Raw genomic sequence first — 26105 nt, 5'->3', positions numbered from 1 at the left:
GTCGTGTATTCCTCTAGCTGGAGTAGATAATTTCCTCCTCCTCCTCCTTCTCTATCCTCTTTCTGGAACTTATTTTGCAGTTTAGCAGAGCTGTCAAATAAATGGACTAACCCCTTGATCCAGGAAACTATTAGATGAAAAATGGTCTGGTTTGGAACCATAAAGAATATGAGGGATGGGCAATCCATAGCCACTTTGGCACTCCATCGTAACCCCTAAAATAAGGTGAAAATTGCTGGGTTTGTACGATGCAGTTTTTGCTTGATTTGGGGAGCTTTCTGCTGTCTGAGTGAAAATGGGAGTACAAGCGCGTGACACACACACACACACACACACACACACACGGTTAAATGTCACCACTGAAAAGCCACCAGCAGCTTGAGAGACTGAGTTACCACTCCATGATGCAGAATAGGTTACCAACTACTGCCAAGCATAAAAGCAGACTGGCAGACTGTTTTTAATCAGCAGATGACTGAATTTATCCTCATCCTCCTCAACTCCAAACAAAATAAACTAAAGGCTTGAGGGGAAGCACATGCAAAGAAAATGTATACTTTATCTTTTGACTATTTACAGTTTGGGGTGAAAGAGGTTCATACCTTTTCACATGATTTTCCTACAGTATTTACACTAACTAGACATTTCACATTACTAAAATATAATATAACTGGAGACAGAGAAATTTTTTTGTAAGGATAATATTTTTTTTCTTTTTAAAATTTATGACAAAAGTCCCTCTTTTTTTGCCTTTAGTCTCTTAAAATAATGGCAGAGAGAAACCAAATAATTGGTTTCTCTCTGCCATTAGAGAGAAGATTTTAATCACTGCAGGTAGTCCTTGACTTATGACCATAATTGAACCTGGAATTAAAGACTTAAGTTGTTGCAGTTGTAAGTTGAGGCATCATGGGACTGTTCTTTTTACAAGGGTTGTTAATCAAACACTGCCATTATGAAATGAACATGGTGATTGTTAAGTGAATCCATTTTCTCCAATAAGCACTTTTGTTGGCACCAAGAAGTCAGAAACCAACCAAAACTGGTGCAAATCATGGTGATGTGACTGTGGAATGCTGGAAATGGCATAAAGTGAACCCGTTGCCAAGTGCCCAAAATGCGATCAGGTTGTAACTCCAAAAATGTGTTGTAAGTAGTTTACAGGAGGTCCATCTTAACTTTGAACAATAGTTAAATAACATGTCGTAAATTGAGGCCTTCCTGTACTTGAGCCTGTTTTTCAAGGTAAAAGGCCTTTGATCTGAAGAGCAACTTCCTTGTATTTCATCATGCCTGAAGAACCACCACCTCAATTCCCTCTTCTGCTGAGAAGAGCTGCCTCCTGATGAAAAATCTTCTGCTACTGTATTTCCCCGAAAGTAAGGCCTACCCCTGAAAATAAGCCCCAGCTTGATTTTTTGGGGTGGGTGGGCCTAATATAAGCCCTACCCCAAAAATAAGTCCTAGTTTTGCGGAGTGGCACCTAAAAATCAAACTAGGGTGGGGGTGGAGGTGTGGAGCTGCCCCACACACACCACACCCACTTACCTTGCAGCCAGGCCTCTCCTCACTGGCTCACTTCTTCTGCAGCATCTTCTGCAGCCAGGCCTACATTTCTCAGTCACAGGCCTTTCCAGAAGGCCACTGCAGCCGAGAACTGAATGGTTCACCTGGTTCACCTTTATGCCATTTCCAGCATTCCATGGTCACATCACCATGATTGAATCCATGGCTCAGTTCTGCAAGACCTCTGCAGCCGAGAACTGAACTACGGATTGAATCCATAGCTTGGTACTCGGCTGCAGTGGCCTTCCGGAAAGGCCTGACTGCAAAATGCAGGCCGGAATGCAGCTGCAGAATGAAGCTGCTCCTTCACCCAGAAGTGAACCAGCTAGGTGGGACTGTCGGTGCCGGAGGTGAGTATAAAAGACTTCCCCTGAAAATAAGACCTGGTGCCTCTTTTGGAGGCAAAAAAAAAAGAGACCCAGTCTTATTTTCGGGGAAACACGGTATTCCTTCCAGAAAAATATGGCCCAACATTTAAACTTCATTGTTTATTTAATTTATTAAAAATCCATCATGAGTTAAATGTGAAGTAAAACTTCCGTACCTCCATTTCAAACTCACCTTATCAACTCTTTCTAAATTGGCACGCAACTGTTTTTGGAGATTATAGAGTGTGGACAAGGAGAGATTATCTAAATCAGAGAATGAGTGCAGGAACTGGGGGTCCTGGCCAGTATGGATCTGCTCGATTTCTTCCTGGAGTTTCTTGACTTGCAGTTCCAAGTTCTCTCTCTGCTCCCGGGCAAGCTCACATTCTAGGGTTGCTGTACTAGCACGATCATTAGCTTCCTCTGCTTCTTTTTTCCATGCATCACAGGCCTGTGCATCCAAAGTAAAATAATATTAGTAGCTTCTCTTAATCATTTCATATGAGAAAAAAAATAGCTATTTCTAGCCATTTGTACTTTGGGGACAGAATTCTGTCACATCCTATGCCTATCCTTTCAAATACCTTGTATGCAGATCAATTTTCCTATCTGTACAAATTTCTGCAAAGCAAACCCATTCAAACGTGAATATTATCAGATAAATGCAGGGCATGTTTCTAAGAAAATCTGCGGAGCAAAATATCAACAGGAGAAGCACATTTAACTCTGCCTTTTGTCTTACAAGTGTATATACATCAATTGGTTTAGAGCTTGGCCAGCACTTCAAACCATTTTTAGAATAAGTACTCCATTTGCGTTTACTCATTGGGGGGATAGCAATTGCTCAGAGGTGATTGGCACACTTTTGTGGACATGCACCTTCTCAGTCTGTGAACCAAAATGGACACCAAGATTATCTAAGAGAAACACCTAAACTTTAACGTAACTTTTATGCTCAACAGAAAAGAACAGCAGCAGACAGGCAGCAATTTCTCCAGCTAGTCCAGGGATCAATCTGGTAAGAAGAATCCATGTGATTCTCCCCCAACATAGCAAGAATCAAGGAGTACTTTCACAGTATATCACCTGATCTCAGAGAAAGTGTAATCTCATTCAGTTTCGCGAAAAATCTTTTTCTGAATCTATGTAATGTTCAAGTGTTACCCTTTATTTGGGTAACACAAAACAATAAAATAAAGGCACTTCAGTTCAAAATTGCAGTTGATTACTTCCAGCAGTTAGTTTGTGTCTACGGGTAGTCCTCAATTTATGACTGCTATTGGGGCCAGAAATTTGATCACTATGTGGGTGGTTAAGCAAGTCATCACATGGCCAGACCATTGTCACTGCGCATTAAGCAAATCACCCAATCATTAAGTGAATGATGCTGTTCTTAAATGAATCTGGCTTCCCCCACTGATTTGGTTGTCAGAAGCTGGCTGAGAAGGTCACAAATCACTATTATGAGACCACAGGATGTTGCAACAGTCATAAACGTCATTCAGTTATCAAGTGCCAAAATTCTGATTATGTGATAGTAGTGGTGATGTGGGAGTAGTAATTTTGAGGTTGGGTCATAAATCACTTTTTTCAGGGCCATCGTAACTCTGAACCATCATTAAACAAATGGTTGTAAATTAAGGACTACCTGTATGTCTATATATCTATATCTCACTTAAAGAATTGGTCAGACTTCTGTGATGATAAATTAAGACCACCTTACAACATCTTCTGGATATAATCTAACAACAGGATATGACTTTGAGGATGCAACTCCACTACGCTGCAACTATGGTTGACAATTCCAAGAGAACCAATGGTGCAGTACTCACTGCATCCAGTTCCCAGAAAGGTTATCTACCAAAATTGGCAAAACAGCCTTAATTTCATCACCTATCTTAGTGGTGGCCAGAGGCGGCACTCGGAGCCCTCTCTGTGGGCACATGTGCCGTTGCTCCAGCCTCCCCTGCCCCCATGACCCCTCCTCTCCAGCAGCCCCCCTGAAGGAGAGTCGCCCCTGAGCATGGCCCACGCGGAGCACCTCAGCCAAGGACATGGCAGCCAGGCAGCGTAGACAAGACTCTGCCCTCACATCTCATCATGCACAGTTGATGCTGCAGGGCGCAGGCAGAGGGCATGACCGCCATAGCACTGCTGGGCTGCCTGGGCAATCTGCGGCAGGCCTTGGAGGAGGTGAGTGGCCCTGCAGGAAGGTGGTGAGGAATGGAGGCGGGGCAGGGGGCGGAGCATGGGTAGGGCCAGTTTTTAGGCACTCGGTCTCTAAAAGGTTCGCCATCACTGGCCTATCTAAAGCTAAATAGTTCAAATAATCAATATTAGCCGATGTTTCTAGAGGAGTTGCCACTTCATACCCTCTTATTCCCCTAGGTCAGGGGTAGGCAACCCAAAACACTCAAAGAGCCACTTGGACCCGTTTCCCACCAAAAACAAAACACTGGGAGCCGCAAAACCCTTTTGATATCTAAAATGAAGATAACACTGCATATATCCTTTTTTACCTTTATTATAGGTGTGTGTGTGTGTGTGTGTGTGTGTATACACACACACACACACATTAAAAATAAAAGTAAAAATATGACTCTTGGGAATATTCATACTATTAAAACAATGATCACCAAGAGAATACTTTAAGAGAATAAAATTACATACACACACAGGTAAAAAAAAGGATATATGCAGTGTTATCTTCATTTTAGATGTCAAAAGGGTCTGTCTCTCTCTCTCTCCCTCCCTCTCTATCTGCCCTTGGTCTGCCACTCCTCTTCCCCCACTCTCTTTCTTTCTTTCTTTCTCTCTCTCTCTCTTTCTCCCCCCCCCTCCTATCTGCTGCTCACCTGGCAAGCTTCAAGCTGTTGTCCAACAAGCTCGGGTAAGCAAGCTCGTCTCTTTTATGACTCATGGACTTCAACTCCCAGAATTCCTGAGTCAGCCTAGCTGGGCTAGCTAGCTCTCTCCTGCCCTTCCTGCTTCCTGCTTCCTGCAGAGACGCAGCAAAGGGAGGAGCTCCGCCCAGGAAGCTTTTCAGCTCCTCGGAGAACACTGTGAGTGCACTCTCTTTTACACACAAACGCACACACAAAAACACAAACAGAGAGAGAGAGAAGCAGGGAAGCGCAATTGCCTCTCTCTGTCTCTGTCTCTCTCTGCAAAGGCAGAGGAGGCTGGGAGCCACAGGGGAAGGCTCAAAGAGCCGCATGCGGCTCCAGAGCCGCAGGTTGCCGACCTGTGCCCTAGGTCAACAATAGTAATATCACTCACTGCATCAGCATATTAACAAATAAATAAAATAAATAGTATATTGGAGACTGTGAAGGAAAAGAGAGTATCATTTTAGAGATGAAGCACAAGTTAAGCTGCATGAAACCTTTAGGCAGATGAATCCAAATTCAAATTAGAAAAGCTAAGACTCATAGAGCAGGGTCCCCAACCCGCAGCCTGCTACCGGGCTTTGAGCCATTCAGAACTGGGTTGCGGAAGTGGCGGGCAAGCATGCACGCACATCCCCACTTGTGCAAGCAGCAGGCAAGTGTGTGCATCCATGCTCCATTTACGGAACCATCCCCTCCCCCCCCATCAGTCCGCAAAGCCAGAAAGGTTGGGGAACTCTGTCATAGAGGAACTCAAGAATGTTTGTGCTGAGCATCACAACTTGAAATCTACTCCTCTGCACACCTAAGATATCCGTCTTTTTCTTTGTCCATTAGTAAAAAGATCTGTGGCGAGTTTACATTACAAAAATCAGTTAGGCCAGCTGAGTACTTTCTTAGATCCCAAATTACTCATTAGTTTAGGGCTGCTATTAATGCTTTAGGAAACCAACCAGCCAAACACACACAAACACACACACACGCATACACCCTGCCAACCACACTACCTGTTTGGCTTGTTTCCAAGAATCTTCCCACTGTTTTATCGTGCTGTTAGCTTCGTCTAATTCTTGCCGCAACCTGGCCAGCTCAGCAGCACCTGGACCTGACAGAAATGCAGGTGAAGTACTGGGTGAAAAACTTCCTGAAGCAAAATGCTCCCATATGCTGCTGTTCATTCCATTTAAACCTGTTTCGTGTGGAGATAAGAAAAACATGTTATTTCACATTTCTTTTTCTCGTCCCAAACTATTTTTTTGAAAACTAGAATAGAATGCTGCCATTTTTTTTTACTGGGCAACACTGCATTTGAAAACCGTTTGGAGGGATATGCATGCATTTGCACTGTCAGTCTGCCCCTTCAGCTTTAGCAAAAAAGAATGGCAGCTGACAATCTTGTGCAAACGATGCCCAGAAGCAGTTCTGTAGTACACTTAATCCACAAATGCAGTGTAGATAGATACAGGATTACCTAGTGCAGATTCACACAGAGCACATGAGGAACGAATATACCATAAACTCTCGGTAAAGGCTTAGGCTTCAGGGAACAGCAATCAGCACACAGATGCTTAAGAACAAAATGAAACAGTCACCCATTATTTTGTACTTTGTTAATATCTTTAGGACGACATTTGATGCCATATTAAGATAGATATCTTTAGAATTCTGGCATGATCTGTTGTCTTTTACATGGCCAATCCTGACTGCCTACTCTTGCTAGTAGGAACAGTTAAAGAAATCACTGAGATCCATCCATTAAATGCCAATTGAAAATTCTGACTTGTTTAGCTGTAAAGAAGCCAGAATCATAACATATAACAAACTATGGTTGATATGTCTTATTAGAAAAGAAATAAAGACACCTCAGATCACACATTAAGAAAATGAGAGATGGAAGAATCTGAGTTTGTTTAGCTGCTCCTAAGGGCAGAAGCCAAGTTAAAGTAGGAAGCATCAGCATACAGCTAGTTCATGATGCAACCAGAAGTTTAAAAACTTGGATCTGAATATGTGTTGGCACTTATTCAAATTTTCTCTACCCATTTAATTTTGAAAATACACTCGACACACTTTTCTTAGTATTACATCCGCTATTATCACAGTATCTTCCTTTTCAGTTCAAATACACAATTGCTAATAGACCAAAGTTCCCTCTGGACATTCCAAGGGAAAATTATAATAGAGTATATTAAACTATAGTAATGTTATTTCTGTTGTGTTGTTATTCAGCATCAGTTAATTTAAAATAATGTAGAGAGTGCCCTCAACTAATTTGAGAAATCTTTTCATCACAACAGACCAATATGTCTTTAGATAAGGCACGGGAATGAGGCACAGAATCTGCTATTAAGGGGAAAAGATATACCACCCACTATATTTTATAGTATTTAAAGTGTGACTGTAAAAATCCATTATCACACAGAGATACTTCTGAGAGAGCAAGGACTGGCTAATTTGCTCTGCTGAGAGACATTGGTTTGTTGCTGAAAATGATATAAAGTAGGCTTCTGGATCTATTCCATTTAAGTCACAGCATACAACCATTCCGTATCTGGTGGAGATACAGTGAGGGGAAAAATTATTTGATCCCTTGTTGATTTTGTACGCTTGCCCACTGACAAAGAAATGATCAGTCTATAATTTTGATGGTAGGTTTATTTTAACAGTGAGAGACACAATAACAACAACAAAAAATCCAGAAAAAAACATTTCAAAAAAGTTATAAATTGATTTGCATTTTAATAAGTGAAATAAGTATTTGATCCCCTATCAATCAAGTCAGATTTTTGGCTCCCAGGTGTCTTTTATACAGATAACTCCCTCTTAAAGGGAGTGCTCTAATCTCAGCTTGTTACCTGTATAAAAGATACCTGTCCATCAGATTCCATGGCCAAGACCAAAGAGCTGTCCAAGGATGTCAGGGACAAGACTGTAGACCTACACAAGGCTGGAACGGGCTACAAGACTATTGCCAAGCAGCTTGGTGAGAAGGTGACAACAGTTGGTGCGATTATTCGCAAATGGAAGAAACACAAAATAACTGTCGATCTTCCTCAGTCTGGGGCTCCATGCAAGATCCCATTTCGTGGAGTTTCAATGATCATGTGAATGGTGAGGAATCAGCCCAGAACTACACGGGAGGATCTTGTCAATGATCTCAAGGCAGCTGGGACCATAATCATTAAGAAAACAATTGGTAATATATTACGCCATGAAAGACTGAAATCCTGCAGCATCCGCAAGGTCCCCCTGCTCAAGAAAGCACATGTATAGGCCTGACTGAAGTTTGCCAATGAACATCTGAATGATTCAGAGGAGAACTGGGTGAAAGTGTTGTGGTCAGGAGAGACCAAAATCGAGCTCTTTGGCATCAACTCGTCGTGTTTGGAGGAGGAGGAATGCTGCCTATGACCCCAAGAACACCATCCCCATCGTCAAACATGGAGGTAGAAACATTATGCTTTGGGGGTGTTTTTTCTGCTAAGGGGACAGGATAACTTCACCGCATCAGATAACTTCACCGCATCAAAGGGACGATGGATGGGGTCATGTACTTGTCAAATCCTGGGCGAGAACCTCCTTCCCTCAGGGCATTGAAAATGGGTCATGGATGGTATTCCAGCATGGCAATGACCCAAAGCACATGGCCAAGGCAACAAAGGAGTGGCTCAAGAAGAAGCACATTAAGGTCCTGGAGTGGCCTAGCCAGTCGCCAGACCTTAATCCCATAGAAAATCTGTAGAGGGAGCTGAAGGTTTGAGCTGCCAAACGTCAGCTTCAAAACCTTAATGACTTGGAGAAGATCTGCAAAGAGGAGTGGGACAAAATCCCTCCTGAGACGTATGCAAACCTGGTGGCCAACTACAAGAAACATCTGACCTCTGTGATTGCCAACAAGGGTTTTGCCACCAAGTACTAAGTCTTGTTTTGCGAAGGGGTCAAATACTTATTTCACTCATTACAATGCAAATCAATTTATAACTTTTTTGAAGTGAGTTTTTCTGGATTTTTTTGTTGTTATTCTGCCTCTCACTGTTAAAATAAACCTACCATTAAAATTATAGACTGATCATTTCTTTGTCAGTGGGCAAATGTACAAAATCAGCAGGGGATCAAATAATCTTTTCCCTCACTGTAAACTATTTTTCTTCTGTTTTCTGCCAGAAATCATGCAGAAAAATGAAAGGTTATGAGTGAAGTATTTAGCTTTAGAAAATAAGAGTGATCCAGCAAGTATGCAGAACAATGGAGACTCCTTCCTCTAATGAGGAAGAATCTATTTCTTACCAAACATTTGCTCAGATAAGGAAAGATGCTGTAAATCAAATGAGTTTTTGTAGGTATCTCTCTGCATCATAGGAAAATGGGTTTTTTTTCCACACAGAATTTAAATTATAGTTTACTTTCAATTTAAGGCTGCTGTTCAGCAGCAATGCTTAAGCTGCAATATAAAAAGCATGGCTATACTTTTGAAATAAATTGACCACAACAGAATTGCCAAATCCAAGGCACACAACATTGCAGAACCCAAGAACCCAAAGCATAAAGAAATATGCTTATAACAAAATTTACTTCTTAAAAATTCTACATATTTTAGGACATTCATCATGTTGATTTGCTATCATGTTACTGCTGACACTGTTTTTGTAAGCATGAAAGCTGTTTATGTTTTTGGCAGGAACAAAAATTCTAGAGCAAAATTACTCATTGAAGATAATCTTTTCCTCTCTCCATTAGCTTTATGCAGCCCCATTCATGAGATGCCTTTTACAGTGCAATCTTTACATGTCAGTTTAGAAATCAGTTCCATTTTAATTAAATTAGGACCTACCAGATAACATAAACTACATTATCCAGAAGGCCATCCCTTAAGGAGACAGTTCTTAATTCCTAAGCTAGCTATATACTCTGAACAGATAGCTATATACTCTGACAAGCACAGTGTATACAACTGCAATAAGAATAGCTCATATGCTCATTGCTAGAGATCCCTGCATATATGCAATAACGGATGATACAAACCGAGCACAGATATATGATATATATGTGGACCTCTTTCAGGGAAAAGAGTTTTTCCAAACTGGGTATAATGACCTTATAGAAAAATCAATGCAGTTGCATTACTGTATAAGGAATCCTGGGAAATGAATGTTTGAGTATTGATTTCAGAGTAATATATTTGTTTAGGACCTTCAATCATATCCTAAACTTTCTGTTTTTTCTTGAACAATGGGGTGCATTTGTCTTTTCTGCAATCATTTCTTATAATCTGCCTGATCTGCCATCCCTAGTTACTAAAGTGTGTAAATTGTACAGTGCTGAAAATCAAAAGTGTTGCAATATATGGAGCATGAGTTTGTTCAAAGTAAATGATTACAAATATGACAGGCACGTATGAATGAACATGTGAAAACATACGACAGATTTTAAGGTCTCTTCACCCCACCCTCGAAACAACATTCCTGCCTTATTCCTTTATCAATTCTTAATTTTTAATCAATTCTTAATCTTTAATTCATATATCTTACCTATTGTGGAATAAAAATCGGTTACGTAGAGGACATTAGGTAAATATTGGCTTGTGGATATAAAACATTAGACTAAATTAGTAAACTGAAACCATTAAGCTATCCACAACTCCTTTGCTGATTTCACAGAATGACTACATCTGACTCTGATTGGTTAAATAGAATGAAAGAGATAAAGTTCCCATCAAATCAAACTCAGTTCCTGGTAATTATATGGATATGTCTGTGTTGTCTCCTTGGTAACATAAAGAACTGGTTTGCCACTGTTTTCTTCTGGGATGTTTCTTCAATTTCTCAGTCTAACATACATAGTATATATAATATAATAGAAGCAGCACATCGCTCAAATTTGCAAAGCACGCTACAGTTATTAGTACTTCCTTCACTAAACACAAAATGTGCCCCAAGGCCTCATTTTAATGCCAGAGTTCAATGTTAGAACATCTGATCAAATAATGAATGCTTCTATGCATACTTATGTAAGATAAACACAAAAATAATACAGATGCTGCTTTAAAATTGACATATAAAGAGAAATATTTTGTTCAGGTGCTGTCAGAATATTTGTTTATAGGAATCATATATGTAAATGAAAGCAATGTAGGCATCACAAGTTTGTTCTGAGTGAATTAAAAGCTGATAGCTAATGACATTTCATATTTGTACAGGTTTTTTTTTTATAAATCATTAATATACATATCAGTAAACCAATTTCACCCTGTTTGGGACTCATTAAATGTATATTGCCACAGATCTTCCTATGGAGTTCAAACACTCAGTCAAGAACTGAAGTATGGAATTCAGGGGAACTGAACTGCTGTTCATATACTTACTGAACTTTTACATTCAGTCTGTGGAATGGGTCTACTTGCATATTTGAAATTTACTTTGTTGCAATCTGAAATCATCTATCCAAGCTAAATCAGATGTGGGTTCAAAGACTCAGCCTTTCCTCTGAAATCCATGCCCAATTAGTAATTATCCTTTATTACTAGTCTTCTACAGTACAGGCCATACTTGACTTTCGACCACAATTGGGACCAGAATTTCTGTTGCTAAGCGAGGTGGTTGTTAAGTGAGTCATGCCCGACTTTATGACCTTTTTGGCACGAGTGTTAAGTGAATTACAGCAGTGGTTATGAGAATCATGCCATTGTTAAGTGAATCCAGCTTCCCGCCCTGACTTTGCTTATTAGAAGCCAGCTGGGAAGATTGCAAATGGCAATCACACAACCCTGGGACAATGCAGTTATCACAGAACAGGTCAGTTGCCAATTGTCTACATTTTGATTACGTGACGGTAGGAGATGCTGCAATAGTTGTAAGTATGAGGACTGCTTGTAAGTCACTTTTTTTTTCAATTCCATTGTAACCTTGAACGTACGTTAAACAAATTGTTGTAAGTCGAGGATTACCTGTACTAAATTTATTTGATTGGTTTTTCGTCTGCAACAAAGTCCTGTTCAAAAAAGTCAAATCCTTATAACTTAGATCTAATTAATCTTTTCTGATTTTACAGAGACTGGACAAATACATTATGTTAGATGGCAACAAAAATGTGAACATTCAAATGAAAGTTAATTTAAAAAAAAAAGGAAAATACTTACATGGCATAGACAGTGAACATGTTAACAGATATACTCTCATGCTTACATTGGGCATTTACCTAATGATCCATGAGAAGCTGATGTCCCCAGGAAAGTATTTTCTGATTGGCTTAAGTGTCCCTGGGACTGATGGAGGAAATGCGATGATAAGCTGACCGGTGGAGAAGGAGAGGCAGAGTGAAAGGAGGCAGAACTTCCAAGGGACCCAGGGATATTTACAGGAGCAGAACTTTGCAGCAAACTCCCACCTGGACAAAGAACACACAGAAAGTATGGGAATGTAGAAGCCATGAATTATGAGTGGAAGCACAGCACAGGAATTTGAGCAGCAGGTGTTTGCTTCACTCTCTGCACCAGTAAAAGGATGGGTGAATCCAGAATATTCCTCTAATCTATATCTTTCTACACCTTCAGAGCTGGTATTATAAGAATTGTCCCTGTAGCCAAGGAAGGTTAAAAAGTAAACTATTGAATGTTAGCTGCAAAACACTGGGAGCCAGGGTTAGGATTAGAGTTAAGAATCCGAAGTTCTCCAGTACGCAAAGGACAGCTTACAATCTAAGAGATAGTTAGATAGCTGATTTTCAATTCTTGTAGCTCCATAATGACACTATTTATATACATGTTTAAATTAATTTTCTACTATCCCCATTATTTGTTCGTGCAAGAAACTACATTTCTATGACAACTATAGTATCTAGTAATGATTATCATGATTATATATAATAATTAGAGTATAATTATGATTTATGCTTTTTTTCAGAAGAGATGTGTTCATCAAATCATATAGATTAAGAAGTACATTTTTCAAGGACAGTCGTTCGAATTAAATGGCAACTCCACTTTTTATAGACTGTGCCAAAGATATTCTTGCAAGCTGAACCTCCCATTCCACAGTAAGGATAAAAATTTGTTAAGAGACAGCAAATGGGACAGAGTTCTGTATTCAGGCACTGTGCCAAAGGAAAAAAAATGGAGCTTAATTTCTACATGCAGAAACACACTCATAAGATGTTCTAGCAGAAGAGATCAGTAAACTGGTGGCACAGCAATTATTTATGCTTCATCTACAGGAAAGGGAGCAGGGTAAATCACCTTCCCATTTGGCTAGAGGACTCCCAATTGCATGGCACAGAAAAGAAATCAAACTCACTAGTCCATGAAAGTTGTTAGTGTTGCAAGAATACTTTTTTTCTCAGTTTTAATAATGCTTGAGAACACATAGCACTGCCTTGAAAGCTTCAGATTAAAGGGTCTCCTATGTGGCACAGAACTTCCCATCCTTCTTTTACCCTAAAAGTTGCAACAGTAGATCAACCAACATGTTCTTCTGGCTATGGTATACTGAGCTGGCTTGCATGACGACGAAGTTTTCTGATAATCTGAAAAACCAATTTCTCATTCATATATACGAGACTAAAGAAGATGCTGCTTATGGGAACAAGGCCTAACTGTAAAGGAAAAACAGCACTGGGCCACATTCTCCATATTTATTTCCAAACTGATCTTAGCCCAAACCAATATGGCCATAGCATTTCTGCCAAATGGTTTTATGTTGAATACTATCTCCTCAAAGTAGAACCACTTTTTGAGAAAGCAGAAAATATGCTGGGTAGGCTAATTCTAATTTGCACAGCTACTCAAATCAGAAGCAACAACACTAAAAACAGGATATGCTGAAATAAAACTATGTGTTGATGAAAGACAGTTGCAAACTGTTTTGCAATAGAAAAACACCTGATACCAAGGTGGTTTAAGCTAATGGATGTGCCTTTAAAAAAAGTGTAGTGGCAGCAGTGAGTAAGGCACTTACCAATTTGCACACAGTTTCAGTTCCCAAAGAAAAGTTTTGTCAATTACTAATGGGATATGTACACTTAGAATATAGCAAGGTTGCATAGACTATATTCACTTGAAAACAAGACATGGGGCAAAAAAAAAAAAAAAAAAGAAGACACTGGTTTGAAATGACCACATACAAGGGATGAGATACACAAGCGGTAGTTTGTCAATGTGTGGCGACATGCCTTGCCATGATCCTGTGACAGCAGAACAGTGATACCAATCCAATTTGTTTCCTACTATTTAAACCGATTTTTCCCCCTCTTCCATGATAGTCTTGTGTCAGAATTTTGTGAACATGTTTAGTGTGCCACTGTTAAGATATTGTAAAGCAAAATAAGCCATGCCTATCTCGTAAACATAATTGGGACATCAGAAACCAGTGAAAGATATTTCCAATTCGCTAACCAATGAGGGCCCTTTGGCTCTAAGGTCTCCCATTGGCTGTTAACCAATATGTCATGTAAGGGCTGGTTCTGAGAGCTTGCTAGGCTGCTTCAGCCAGCTGATGGGGCAAACCCTGCTTGGCAGAAGATCAAAGAAAGCTCTGTTGCTTTCATGTACCTATCATGATGCCACTCGTGTGGGGCACCGAGCTGCTGTCAAATGTCTTCTCCAGGGCAGCCACTCCGAATTCGTTCAGGTCCAGGTCATCCAAGGCAGACTCTGCCAGACAGAGGCACCAATTATATATTACAAAAAGGACCAACAACTTCAAGGGAAAGGGAAGTCCAAAGAGTTCACAAAGAGATGTCACTGCTCTGGACTGGAGAATCTACAATGCAAGGCTGCCAATAGTTGTTTAAATGAATCAGCTTTCAATATTGTTTCCTATGGCCTGATCTGAATCCTAGGTCTTTCAGCATCAGGCTGATCCCATAGATTGACACTGGAAATAACAGCAATGCAAAACAGATCTCCCTGCACACCTGCTGTACAGCTTGACCTTGGGTAGAAGTACATCCAGGGTTGGCTTTAATAACAGGTGCCCGTCCCAGTCACCTGGCAACCTAGGTGTCCATGATGCATAGTGATTGGAATTCACTATTGCTATAGTTAGGAATTCCACTGTGGAGAGCAACTTGGATTGCAATTAATGACAGAGGAGATGACAATAGGAATGAGGTGCAAGTATGACAGTGCAAAGAAGGGAAGTGTGTATGGCAGTAATATAAGAGGCTGTGTGTAGGGGGGAGGAAGGGGAAAATGAATGAGCATATCCTATGAAACAAGCTATAGCCAGCAGTGGCCCAATAATGAGCCAGCCACGTAGCACGGACACTGCCAGTTGGGGATGAGATGGAGCAAACCTGCACAGGATCATCCCTGGGGGTATTCCTAGCCAATGTATTATGTCTTGTCAAATGTTGTCTCATAAAGCATCACATGGGTTGTGCTCTATTTGTGACATTCTTGTGGTTTCAGAAAGGTAAGACTATAATATAAATAATAAACAATTTTAGATGCTGAAAATGGATGTTCCCCTCCCCCTCCTGCATAGTTTATCTTCAGTTGTGAAGTACTGCCTAGAGCAGTGGTGGCGAACCTATGGCACGGGTGCCAGAGGCGGCACTTGGAGCCCTCTCTGTGGGCACACTTGCTGTTGTCCCAGCCTTGCTTCCCCCATGACCCCCTCACCAGCAGCCCCCCTGGAGGAGAGCATGGCCCATGCACAGCAGTGTAGCCAAGGACATGGCAGCCAGGCAGCATAGACAAGACTCTGCCCTCACTGCCTATCCTGCACAGTTGATGCTGTGGGATGTGGGTAGAGGGTGTGGCCGCCATGGCGCTGCTGGATGATCAGCAGCGGGCCCTGGAGGCGGTGAGTGGCCCCGCGGTCAGGCGGGGTGGGGCAGAGCGGGGGTGGGGCCAGTTTTTGGGCACTCGGTCTCTAAAAGGTTCGCCATCACTGGCCTAGAAGGTTACTTCTTGAGCATTCAGAAAGCAATAAAAGAATTTCAGATTTCCTCAACAATTTCCTATTAGAAAATGTTAAGAAAGTACCCATCTAGAATTAAGAAACATATCCCCCCCCCAACAGATCCTTCATAAGTGTTTTAATTTAGTGGCAAGAGTTGTCTCTTTTATTTGTATCATTCCAGGCCTGTAACAGAACACCAACAGTTAATAAAAATGGTAACAGATTACCTGGAAAATAAGAGACGTGTATCAAACAATGCTAAATATCAATAATAATAATAATTGCAAAAGGCTTTACTCAGAACAGCATACATCCTGCAATGATATTTTAATATTATAAAATAATATTTGCCTCTCACAGGTCCTTGGGAAGGACTCAATGGACAAAAATCCCAAATCCACTTTAAAAATCTGGTTGACTGTGCAATCAACCATAAAAATGACAATAATACATTAAAAAAAGAGAGAAATGCCCATCCTTGTACAATACGCACTCTTATTCTTCTTGGAAATCCACTAAATTTAGAAATTTAAATATGGTAACATGAGCCCTTAAACAGAAATGTAAATAAAATCTTTTAAAAATCTGCATTTGAAATGTTTTGTTATTGCTATCGTGAATGGAAATGTTCATCTTTTTAATATTTATAAAATAGCTGCTCAGTAACAGATTATGCATGCCACATGACTGAATTTTTAGTGGATTGACCCACACAATGGTACACTGAGCCAATTTGGTGACTTATGAGTTTAGAAAATATAGGATAAGATGAAGAACATCAAACAAGATCTACACACACATATACACAGAGATTTAGAAGCAATCATGATCTTTCATTGACTATCCTGCCACATTGTCTGCTCTAGCAAAAACAGCAGAGCCATGTCACAATCCAATAAGTTTATTGCTATATAAAAACTTATATCACAATAAATTTATTAGCCTTTAAGAAGATAAAGGACTCCTTGTGGTTTTTGTCATATTTTTACAGAATTCAGCTATGGGAGCTGTTGTGTAATATTGTTCTATAATTTAATTTATGAAATATGAAAGAGTTCATATTAAATGCAAGTCATCAGCCAAGTCACAAAGCAATAAAGCATAATTTCTACTGTAAGTTCTCTAAATAAAACAACCAAAGGCTTCCCACCCATAATGGATATTCTTCTTCTGGATTCCCTGCACCATCAATGTGCATAGGCAGTATTACCTATCACGGACTCCACAGTGTCACTAGTTGGGTAGAAAGGAAGGGCATTGGCATTCATGCCTGGTACACTGCTGGTGCCTGCTGGGCTTGGTGGTGTTGCTGCCAAACTAGAAGTAATGCTAGAGGAGATGCTAGATGTCAATGGGCTGCCAACTGGAAGAATCCCTAATATATCCTGAAAGAGGAAAATACATTCATGTATTGATGTATTGAAAATACACTCATGTATTCCTATGAGGCAACAGAATATTCGGAGAGAAGTAATGATATATTGTCATAAATAAGTTTTATTTCTTCCTAACATTTATATCTCACCCTTCAATTCTAAGGTACACTTAGGGCAGCTGATTGGTTCTTAGCATTTAATACAACACAATACAACACAACACAATAAAGACTGTTTGGAACTCTTTTAGAACAGAATAACAGTTGGAAGGGACCTTGGAGGTCTTCTAGTCCAATCTCCTGCTCAAGCAGGAAACCATGTAACAAATGGCTGTCCAATCTTTTGTTAAAAACCTCTAATGTCAGAGCCCCCACAATTCCTGGAGGCAAGTCGTTCCATTGATTAATTGTTAACAGTTCTTGTATATTGTCAGCTGCATCACATCACCAAGTTATATAATTCAAGATGTCTGTGTGTAATCTTGCCATTCGAATATCAAAGGAGGCTCAAACTAAAGAAGATTTGTAAACTGCAGTGAACCTTCCTCCAATAATCTCAGTGGTGGCGAACCTATGGCACGCGTGCCAGAGGCAGCACTCAGAGCCCTCTCTGTGGGCACGCGCGCCATGCCCCGAAGATGGCAACCGTCCCTCTTCAACCAGCTGTCCACTAACTTGCCAGATGCATCCCTGCACCCATGCGCTCGCTGGCCTCTGTGTGCAGGGGCCGATGGTATCAGGAGCAGCCGCCCTGGCCTCACCTTGCCCTGTGACAATGGCACCCCCACCCTGCCTCGCCTTGCCTCGCCTCACCCAGCAGGACGAGTCTCCTGCCCACCGCCCCACCTGCCAGAGACCCCCTGGATCTTCCCCAACCCTGCCCGGCCCCCACAAGCATTCCTCGCCATGAGCAACATCGAGGTGATCACGCCCACCTTGTCCACACCATGACCACCACAGCCACGCCCACCCAGTGAGCCACGCCCACCTGGCACCCGGCAATAAATAAATGGGTTTTGGGTTCCAGTTTGGGCACTCGGTCTCTAAAAGGTTCGCCATCACTGATCCATCTAGTTCAAGTAGTATTCAAAAATTCTGACTTTATACTTTTCTATTCACATCAACTTCAATTTTTTTTTTTTATCTGAAAGAAACCAGACTGATTCTTATACACTTAGGAAAGTGTCAAAAACCCTTTCAACCCTCCTTTCCACATATTTCACCAACTGAAATTTACACATGAGACTATATGAACCTTCAGAAACTAAACAGCATCCTCTGGAGTAGCATACCTGCTTGGGTTGTAACAGAGGTTGTTCTTGGGTTCTATGTTCCATGGAATGGGATTTGATTTTTGCCTGCTGCAGTAAGTAGAAGGGGGAAAAAAACCCAATAAATACGACAGAAATTATCAACTTCTTCAGATGTTTACAGCACTACCTCTTATTTTGTCGCTTTTGGTAACATCAGATTCTACAAAGAAAAGGGCTAGAGTGCTTCATGTAAGGGACTCCTGAAACTAGCAATTGAAAGATATTGTACCAACATTTTCTCTTTTCTTTAACATCTATTTTTTAAAAAACTAGAAGAGATGGGATAAATGGTAGGGAAATACAAGGGGATAACAAGTTGAAGACAGTGTTGTTTGTATACTTTAAAAAGTTCTGTAAAGGAGAACGAAAATCTGGATATGCTATGCATAAAGATACAAATTACTTTAGAAACAGTATGATTTACTTCAAAGTAAACAGTGTTTCCTTTGCATATACAGGATAATACTACTGTATTATCAATGAAATGGGCTTGAGGTATGGCCATAATTGTTGAAGAAAAAACAGTTCATTTAATTGAAAACAATTAATAGGAGCCATTATTATAACCTGGTGTGGCACTGATACAACAGAAGTAGAAAGAGGATTTGCCTGGAGCAGGCATCTTCAAACTTAGCCCTTTTATGACTTGTGGACTTCAACTCCCAGAATTCCTCAGCCAGGCATGTTGAAGTCTACAAGTCATAAAAGGGCCAAGTTTGAAGACCCATGCTATATGCCGTTTGCTGCTTTGAATTTTTGACAAAATAATTTAACTGAAATAATTGACACATGCTGGATAGAATAGAATCTATATTTCTGTAATATTGGGTTTAGTGTACACGTAAAATCAAAAACAGGTCTCAGGACAAAAAAAATGAACTTTAAGGAAATACTGATTTTACAAGTAGTCCTTGTTTAGTGACTCTAGTCACTAAATTCTGACGCTGTACAACTTCATGCGACTGCAACAGGCTCACAATCTCACTTCGCTAAGTGAATAAACATGGTTATTAAGCAAAACATTACATAACTGCAGCTTACAATTTTATTTCCACTTTCTCTATGATCTTTGCTTGTTGCAAGTCAGTAGCATTGTGATGATCATAAATGCAAGGATTGGATGCAAAGCTATGTTATTTCACCACTGTAACTTCAAATGGACATTAAATCAGGCACTCAGTAAGCAAGAACTATCTATATTCTGAGTAAATTCTCATTTGCTTATCTAAGAAATTCATTTATATTTGCATAATTTTTACTTTGGTACATTTTATGAATCATTTCTGAAGCTTCCAAGTCTAACTCACACTAAACAGAGCAAATATAAAATTTATTCTGAGTATCTCCTATCCCAGACTTCCAATTCTTCTGAGATTTGTTTTTCTCTAAAATACAAAACCTTTCCAGCAGTGTCATTATCTCTTCCTCAAAAGCCTCTTTATACTTGCTTGTATTTACTTATGTTTTCATGACCTGCACCTCTTGGATTCCCACAATACTATACAGAGATCCATGACACGAACCTTGCAACAATTATATATGCATTACTTGATTGCATGTCAGCTCTAAAACCAATCTACATAAGTTAGTACTTTTATAGCAATCACCAATGCAGAGACAGGGAGGTGTTTGCCACACTATTTTCTCAATGCCTGGGTACACCTCAAAGGAATGTATGCCTTTCAATTCATTCATCATAGTCATTTCCTAACAATGACGCCACTATGCTCATGTGGAATGTAAAGGCTTTCTATTTATGGAATACAAGAGATATTCCAAGGAAGTAAAAAGCATACTGCAAGGCATCTCTTCATTTTGCAGTGCATCCAACTTGCAATAGAACAAAAACTAATATTAATGTAGCTTTATAAAATTAGGATGGACAGGCAGATCCCAAGGGATTTATCAGCAGGTGTTAAGACACCCACAGGCACTACACATCTAGCATGAAGTATCAACAATTGGTTCCAGAGCTAATATATTGTTGATATACCATATCATTAATGATAACAGTTTATCATACATACATCCCATACCCTTTTCTAGTATTTTAGACCTACCTGGCATTTGAAATTCTTTAGGTACTCTGCTCCAACCAGGTCTTCCCGCTCAAATCCAGGTGCCTTCTTATAGCTACTTGCACTAGTTACTGAATCTGTGGGAAAACCAATGCTTTCCAAACTATGGGGTTTTCCAATTGCACCAGGAGGGGATCCACATAAATTAGATGGGCTTCCAAGACTGCTATTTCTACAGAGAATCTAACAGAAGCAGGAAGAAAAAAAGATGATAATTTGTGTATTAGATTGTAACACTCTCTACCTTTGTACCACAGCTGGTAGTAAACTTCTAAAATCTAAGTTGTTAAATTCAACCAGGTGACTGAAATATATAAAGCCACAATTTAATAAAAGTCCAAATAATTATATTTTGCCTCAGTGTCTTAGAAATATTGAGCATTTTTTTCAACAAAGCCATATTATTAAAGATGAGAATATCTTCACTGCAATTTTGATTGTTCTCCGTAGTTCATATGCTGTAACAGCTTTCTGTGACCTTCAGAGATCCAAATACTGCATCAACTGCCACAATCTCAATATATCATACAAATTTCTAATGCAAAATCAAGTACATTTCTTACTGTAAATTGATGCTTTCATATTTAAAGTGGTTTGGAATTTTCACAGTGGAAAAAGTAAACCCATGAAATATGTCCTGCTTTTGCTTCAGAGAGCAGGCAATTTGGAGATGCTTATCACAATAATGGAGTGAATATGTTCCCCAATTCAAAATAATGCCTCTTCCCCTAGAGAGAATACTTACTGTAGCAGAAGTAGGGCTAGTTGGTAGAGTTCCTGGTTTATTCCATACCTACAGTGCAAAGATAAATGAAACATATCATATGTGACATGGGCTACAGATTTCTGGGAGACACACAGGTTTACTCACTTGGACATATTTTTACTTAAAATAAGCTTTATTTTTTTCTGTCAGCTATATTACATTTACAGTGTCACATTATGATACAAATTTGGACTAAGATATGTGTAAGATCTCATGCAGTATTATAATCTACCTTTCAAAATCCCCCAAGGTGAAAACTTATGCTAGGTAGTAGCAATATCACTTCTAAGAATTGGTTGGATTTATTCAATTGAAAAGTGGCAAGATTCTGTTGAACTAGAACTAATGTATAATTTATGCAATTTAAATGCTACAAAGATGCTGAGCTAGCTCTGAGCCTGTAATCCTAAACTTTTATCTTCTTCTTCTTGTGCCATACCTGTTATCGGATGTTCAGAATCATGTTGGCGATCCTGTTGGCTTTTATCTATTTTATTTTATTTTATTTTATTTTATTTTATTTTAAGCTTTTAACTAGGACAGGTGTATCCAACCTGTGGGCCATGACAGGTTGGATACAGGTTATTAGACAGCTAATAATGCAGCCTCACAAGATCATAAACTTTTAAGATTATTATCTGTTATTTATATATACTAACTTTATTATATGTTTCATTTGCATCCCAACATAATTCCGCTTCACTCAATGTGGCCCAGACAAGCCAAAAGGTTGAATACCCATGACGTAGGAGCAGTTGCCATTATTCACAAAGACAAGCTCAAGCTTTTGGGATCAAAAAAGGATCAGCAATGTTCTTCTATCTAGAAAGAACTTATATTTAGAGAGAACTGCAGTATCACATGCTCAGTGAGGAATTTTGTAACAATTTTACATACATTGCTAAGGTCTGGGGCTTGTGGACTAGAAGGGCTGACAGGAACAGAATCGCCTGCTGCTGAGGGCATGTACATTACAGGGCCAGTTTGCGTTGGGCTAGAGACAGCAGATGTTGGCTGTAAATCTTCACTAAGTGGAGGTTCTATAAGAAACAGAAAACAAACCACAGGATAAATGCAGTTACAAAAATGGGTTCACAAACAACTCTATAAGAACAAAGGTTAAACAGGCAATGCCTAGCACCAGTTCTAAGGGCTAATCTTCCAGCTGCAGCAATCTACAAATCACTATAGAAAAAACAAGAAGGCATCATAAGACTAAGGGAGAGAATGTAACATCTTCCTTTTTTTTCTATATCGATAGTCTTAAAGAATAGCAGATATATATTCATAGTAGCTGCTTTAATTAGGCTTTATGCTGCCCTAGTTTATTACACTTAAGATTATTTATTCAATGTATATTCCACCTTTCTCCCTAAACGGCCTTCAAGACAACTACTAATAAAATATAAACATTTTAAATAATTGTTAACTAAATCAGATTGGGAAAATCTGGCTGAAATTCCTTTCATATCACCTGGGTAACTTTAATATAAAAACAGCTTCAGATTGAAATAAAAATGTAATCAACTCTGAAATTATGTATGTTTTCAAAATTTAGAAACAGTTTTATTTATGACTGAAAAATAATTGATCTTTAAATGTAGACATAATATGATCACAGAATTGGTTACCAGTTAGTAGACTGTTTATTTTTATTTTTTTGAGCTTAAAAATAGCTGAAACCTCAAAACACAAGCTCTATCTGTAGTTCTTTCATGAGACCTTGGCTTTGCATATATTACACCATAGCTTGTTTGAAAAGGCCGACCACCTTTATCCCACTCTCAATGCAAAAGGTTGACAGGAAGAGGCCTAATCTGAAAATCATGGATGTATACTAATTTAAAATTCTGGAATTTGGGGTGTACAAAAAGCGATGCACATTTAGGAATGAAAAAAACCATCCATGTCTATGATGGCAAGTAGTGTTCAGGGAGTAACCTCTAGAAGGTTTGTGCTTTCGTTCCAAGTTGTTCTGTCTCAAGTGATTATCCTTGTTTAAAAGGAAAGAAAAAAAACAGACAATATAAACAGATGACTGAATAATAATATCTGGATGCTCTAGGCATTTCTAAAAGCAACTATGGATATGTTCATTGTTGGGAAGAAGTCGGTGTCAAAAGTTTTTTTTAAAAAATTGCATTTTTTTTCTTCATTGTGCCCTTGTTTTATAGTTGAAGGAAGAGCATGACAAACAATATAGTAAAAAACTTGTCCCCTTTTCTTCCATAGAATTAGATCATACCAATAGCAAATTACAACTTCAAAATAAGTAGTACACAGTAGCATTCACAGTATCTTTAACTAGCCACTGGGTGTCACTTCTGCTTTGAGAACAAAGCGCAGGGCTATCAACCATCTGATGACTGAAGACTACTTTTTAAAAAAAATATATGCAGTTTGAAATAAAATTCACTATATATTATTTTTGGGTTTTTTCCCCCTATGCGACTAATTATGGGGGAGGAAGGAAGTTTGATTGCTTAAAATTGTACTTGCCTTGTTTAATATAGCAAGCAATGTTGTACTCTAAACAAGACTCGGAATAACATTCAGTAGACAGATTATTGCTACATAAAGAGAAGACCACCTACGTTCTACATGTGCAAAGGCACAGAAGGGTCCCCTGGGACAGCTGCCAGACTGCTGCATATCATTACATTTTGTTGATTTGTAGATCTGGGAAAAATACAAATAAAAAGAAAGTTGGGACAAGATGAAGCTGCTCAAACTCAGCTGCTTACGATGGATTTAGAAAGAGAGAAATGTATTAAGAAGTATAATAGATAGTTGACGTTTCGGTTGCATGTAGACTGAATAAATCTGTGGAGACTGAGGCTATGTTGGGTCTTAGAGTAGCATGCTGGGATGGGCAGCATTCCAAAAAAACCCAAAATAGATCTAAAATAAATATAATTTTAGTTTCATATAATTTAATTAACTCAATCAGTTAGATATGGATAATATGACTCCAATAACTTGTCCTGCCTGCCATTCCAAAAAAGAACCAGTTGTGTTGTAATGGTTTAAGACCCCAGGCTAGAAACTGAATGACTGTGAGTTCTAGTCTAATTAGTCCTAGTCTAATTAGTTCTAGCTAATCGGGTGATCATAGAGCAGTCACTCTCCCCCAGATCTAAGAAGTTGGCAATGGCAAACCACTTCTAAAAATATCGCTAGGAAAATTGCAGGGATTTATCCAGGAAGTCTCCAGGAATCAAAGACTAACTTGAAGGCAAAAAAAAAAATCATTCTAAAAATAAAAGTTAGAGGATTCTGGTGGACTGAGGACTGCATATAATCCTGAACCCCAGCCTATGCTTGGAGGTACAGAATTGTACCTTAGATCTTCAAAGAACTGTTTCCAGTGATACACGCATATACATAACATATGGGCAGAATTATAGCATAATCTACTCTTATTCACACAGAACCTCTAACGGCTTACCCTTAAACGTGCATATAGGACTATAGTATTAATTATCTTTGCAATTTACTCAAAGATTGTCCCATCAAATGGAACTATCCATGAACCCTACTTCAGTTTAGGCAATGCATTTTCAGCAAAAGAAGTAATTCGGAAGAAAACTTTTCAAATACTTGGAAATCAATCCAGATGCACTGCCCCACCAATTGCTAGCCACATCCTCCTGGCACTTCCACATATGGCTTTGGCACAGTTCCTATATGTCACTATGATCACATGCCATTTTCTTTCCGGGACAGCTGAGCTGATTATTTTTTGACTCCTCGTGAGACATTTCACATCACAAACTTTGTTTTCAATTGCTGAAATTTTGTGGCCTTTGGAAAGCTGTTTTCCCATCAACCAAACTTTGCTTCAATCTGCCTTGTCCTCCTTAACTTGGAATCCTCTAGTACATTTCAGAAGCACCCTTATTAGGGAGTCCAAGCTTAAATTTTTCTAGTGAGAATTTAAGCAATTTCACAATAGCTAAACAACAGAAAGGCTTGTAAACAGGATGCACTGAATTTGTGTTTTATATATTATTGCATCTATACATTATATTTCCAAACACACAATAAAACATTCATATATAAAACATAACAAGATTAAAATCAAAACCCAACTCATTGTAGGGGGGGCTCATTCCATAGCCTGGGAAGCACACAAGAGAAAAATTTTCCCTGACAGTAAAGCCTCTGTATCTTCATGAGGCTACAGAATACCTCAGTCTCAGAGTCTAGCTTTCTCCTTAACCAAAATGTTTCCTTATTAAGAGTGCCTCCATCTTCTGGATTTAACTTCGGTTTGTTCTCTGTCATCATCCAGTCTATTATCATAATGAGCAAACTTCAAAGAGACCAATTGCCTCTTGGAATTAGAACGTAGGGAGCAATTGAGCAGGCTGTCATCAATTGAGCAAGTTGTCATCAACACATTCCTGCTCTGAATGAGTTCCTTCTGGAGTTTCGTGTAGCTTTAAACAGCACAGAAGGACAAGCCAAGTCCTATGGGGTACTATAGGTCAACATCCTAGGAGGTCAAACCATAGTCCCCCTGTGGCACCTTCTGGCAGGAAAGACCAAAACTGCTGCAGAGCAATGTTTCCAAGGCCCAATTTTGCCAGATGATATCAAAAGCCATCAAGAAGACAGTCAGATGTATTCTCTCAAATAGTTTCTGGTATAAATCATAGAAAAAGGGGATGACAGAGAATGAGATGGCTGGATGGAGTCACTGAAGCAGTAGGTGTGAACTTAAATGGACTCCAGAAGATGGTAGAGGACAGGAAGACCTGGAGAAACGTTGTCCATGGGGTCGCGATGGGTCGGACATGGCTTTGCAATTAACAACAACAACAAATTGTATGGTTTATCATCTCCAGTAA

The 26105-nt window shown here is 39.4% G+C and overlaps 1 protein-coding gene across 3 annotated transcripts in view; it reads right to left on the bottom strand.

Moving 5' to 3' along the window:
• UNK (unk zinc finger) overlaps positions 1 to 26105 on the bottom strand; it is a 76118-nt gene that overhangs the window by 6290 nt on the left and 43723 nt on the right. Inside the window, exons 7-16 of one of the 3 annotated variants that reach the window (XM_039327959.1) lie at positions 23847 to 23931; positions 22150 to 22292; positions 21232 to 21279; positions 20469 to 20669; positions 18388 to 18456; positions 16931 to 17105; positions 14364 to 14465; positions 12017 to 12205; positions 5830 to 6011; positions 2128 to 2385 (exon numbers count right to left, since the gene is read on the bottom strand). In XM_039327959.1, the coding sequence (XP_039183893.1) occupies positions 2128 to 2385; positions 5830 to 6011; positions 12017 to 12205; positions 14364 to 14465; positions 16931 to 17105; positions 18388 to 18456; positions 20469 to 20669; positions 21232 to 21279; positions 22150 to 22292; positions 23847 to 23931 (1452 nt within the window). Of the gene's footprint in view, positions 1 to 2127; positions 2386 to 5829; positions 6012 to 12016; positions 12206 to 14363; positions 14466 to 16930; positions 17106 to 18387; positions 18457 to 20468; positions 20670 to 21231; positions 21280 to 22149; positions 22293 to 23846; positions 23932 to 26105 lie in introns of those variants that run through there. The other 2 variants (XM_039327961.1, XM_039327960.1) reach the window with 2 other exon arrangements.

The sequence above is a fragment of the Crotalus tigris genome, unplaced genomic scaffold (assembly GCF_016545835.1).
Source record: "Crotalus tigris isolate CLP2741 ecotype Arizona unplaced genomic scaffold, ASM1654583v1 scf7180000024370.6872682, whole genome shotgun sequence".
Taxonomy (NCBI): domain Eukaryota; kingdom Metazoa; phylum Chordata; class Lepidosauria; order Squamata; family Viperidae; genus Crotalus; species Crotalus tigris.
This window is presented reverse-complemented; position numbering and strand designations above follow the sequence as displayed.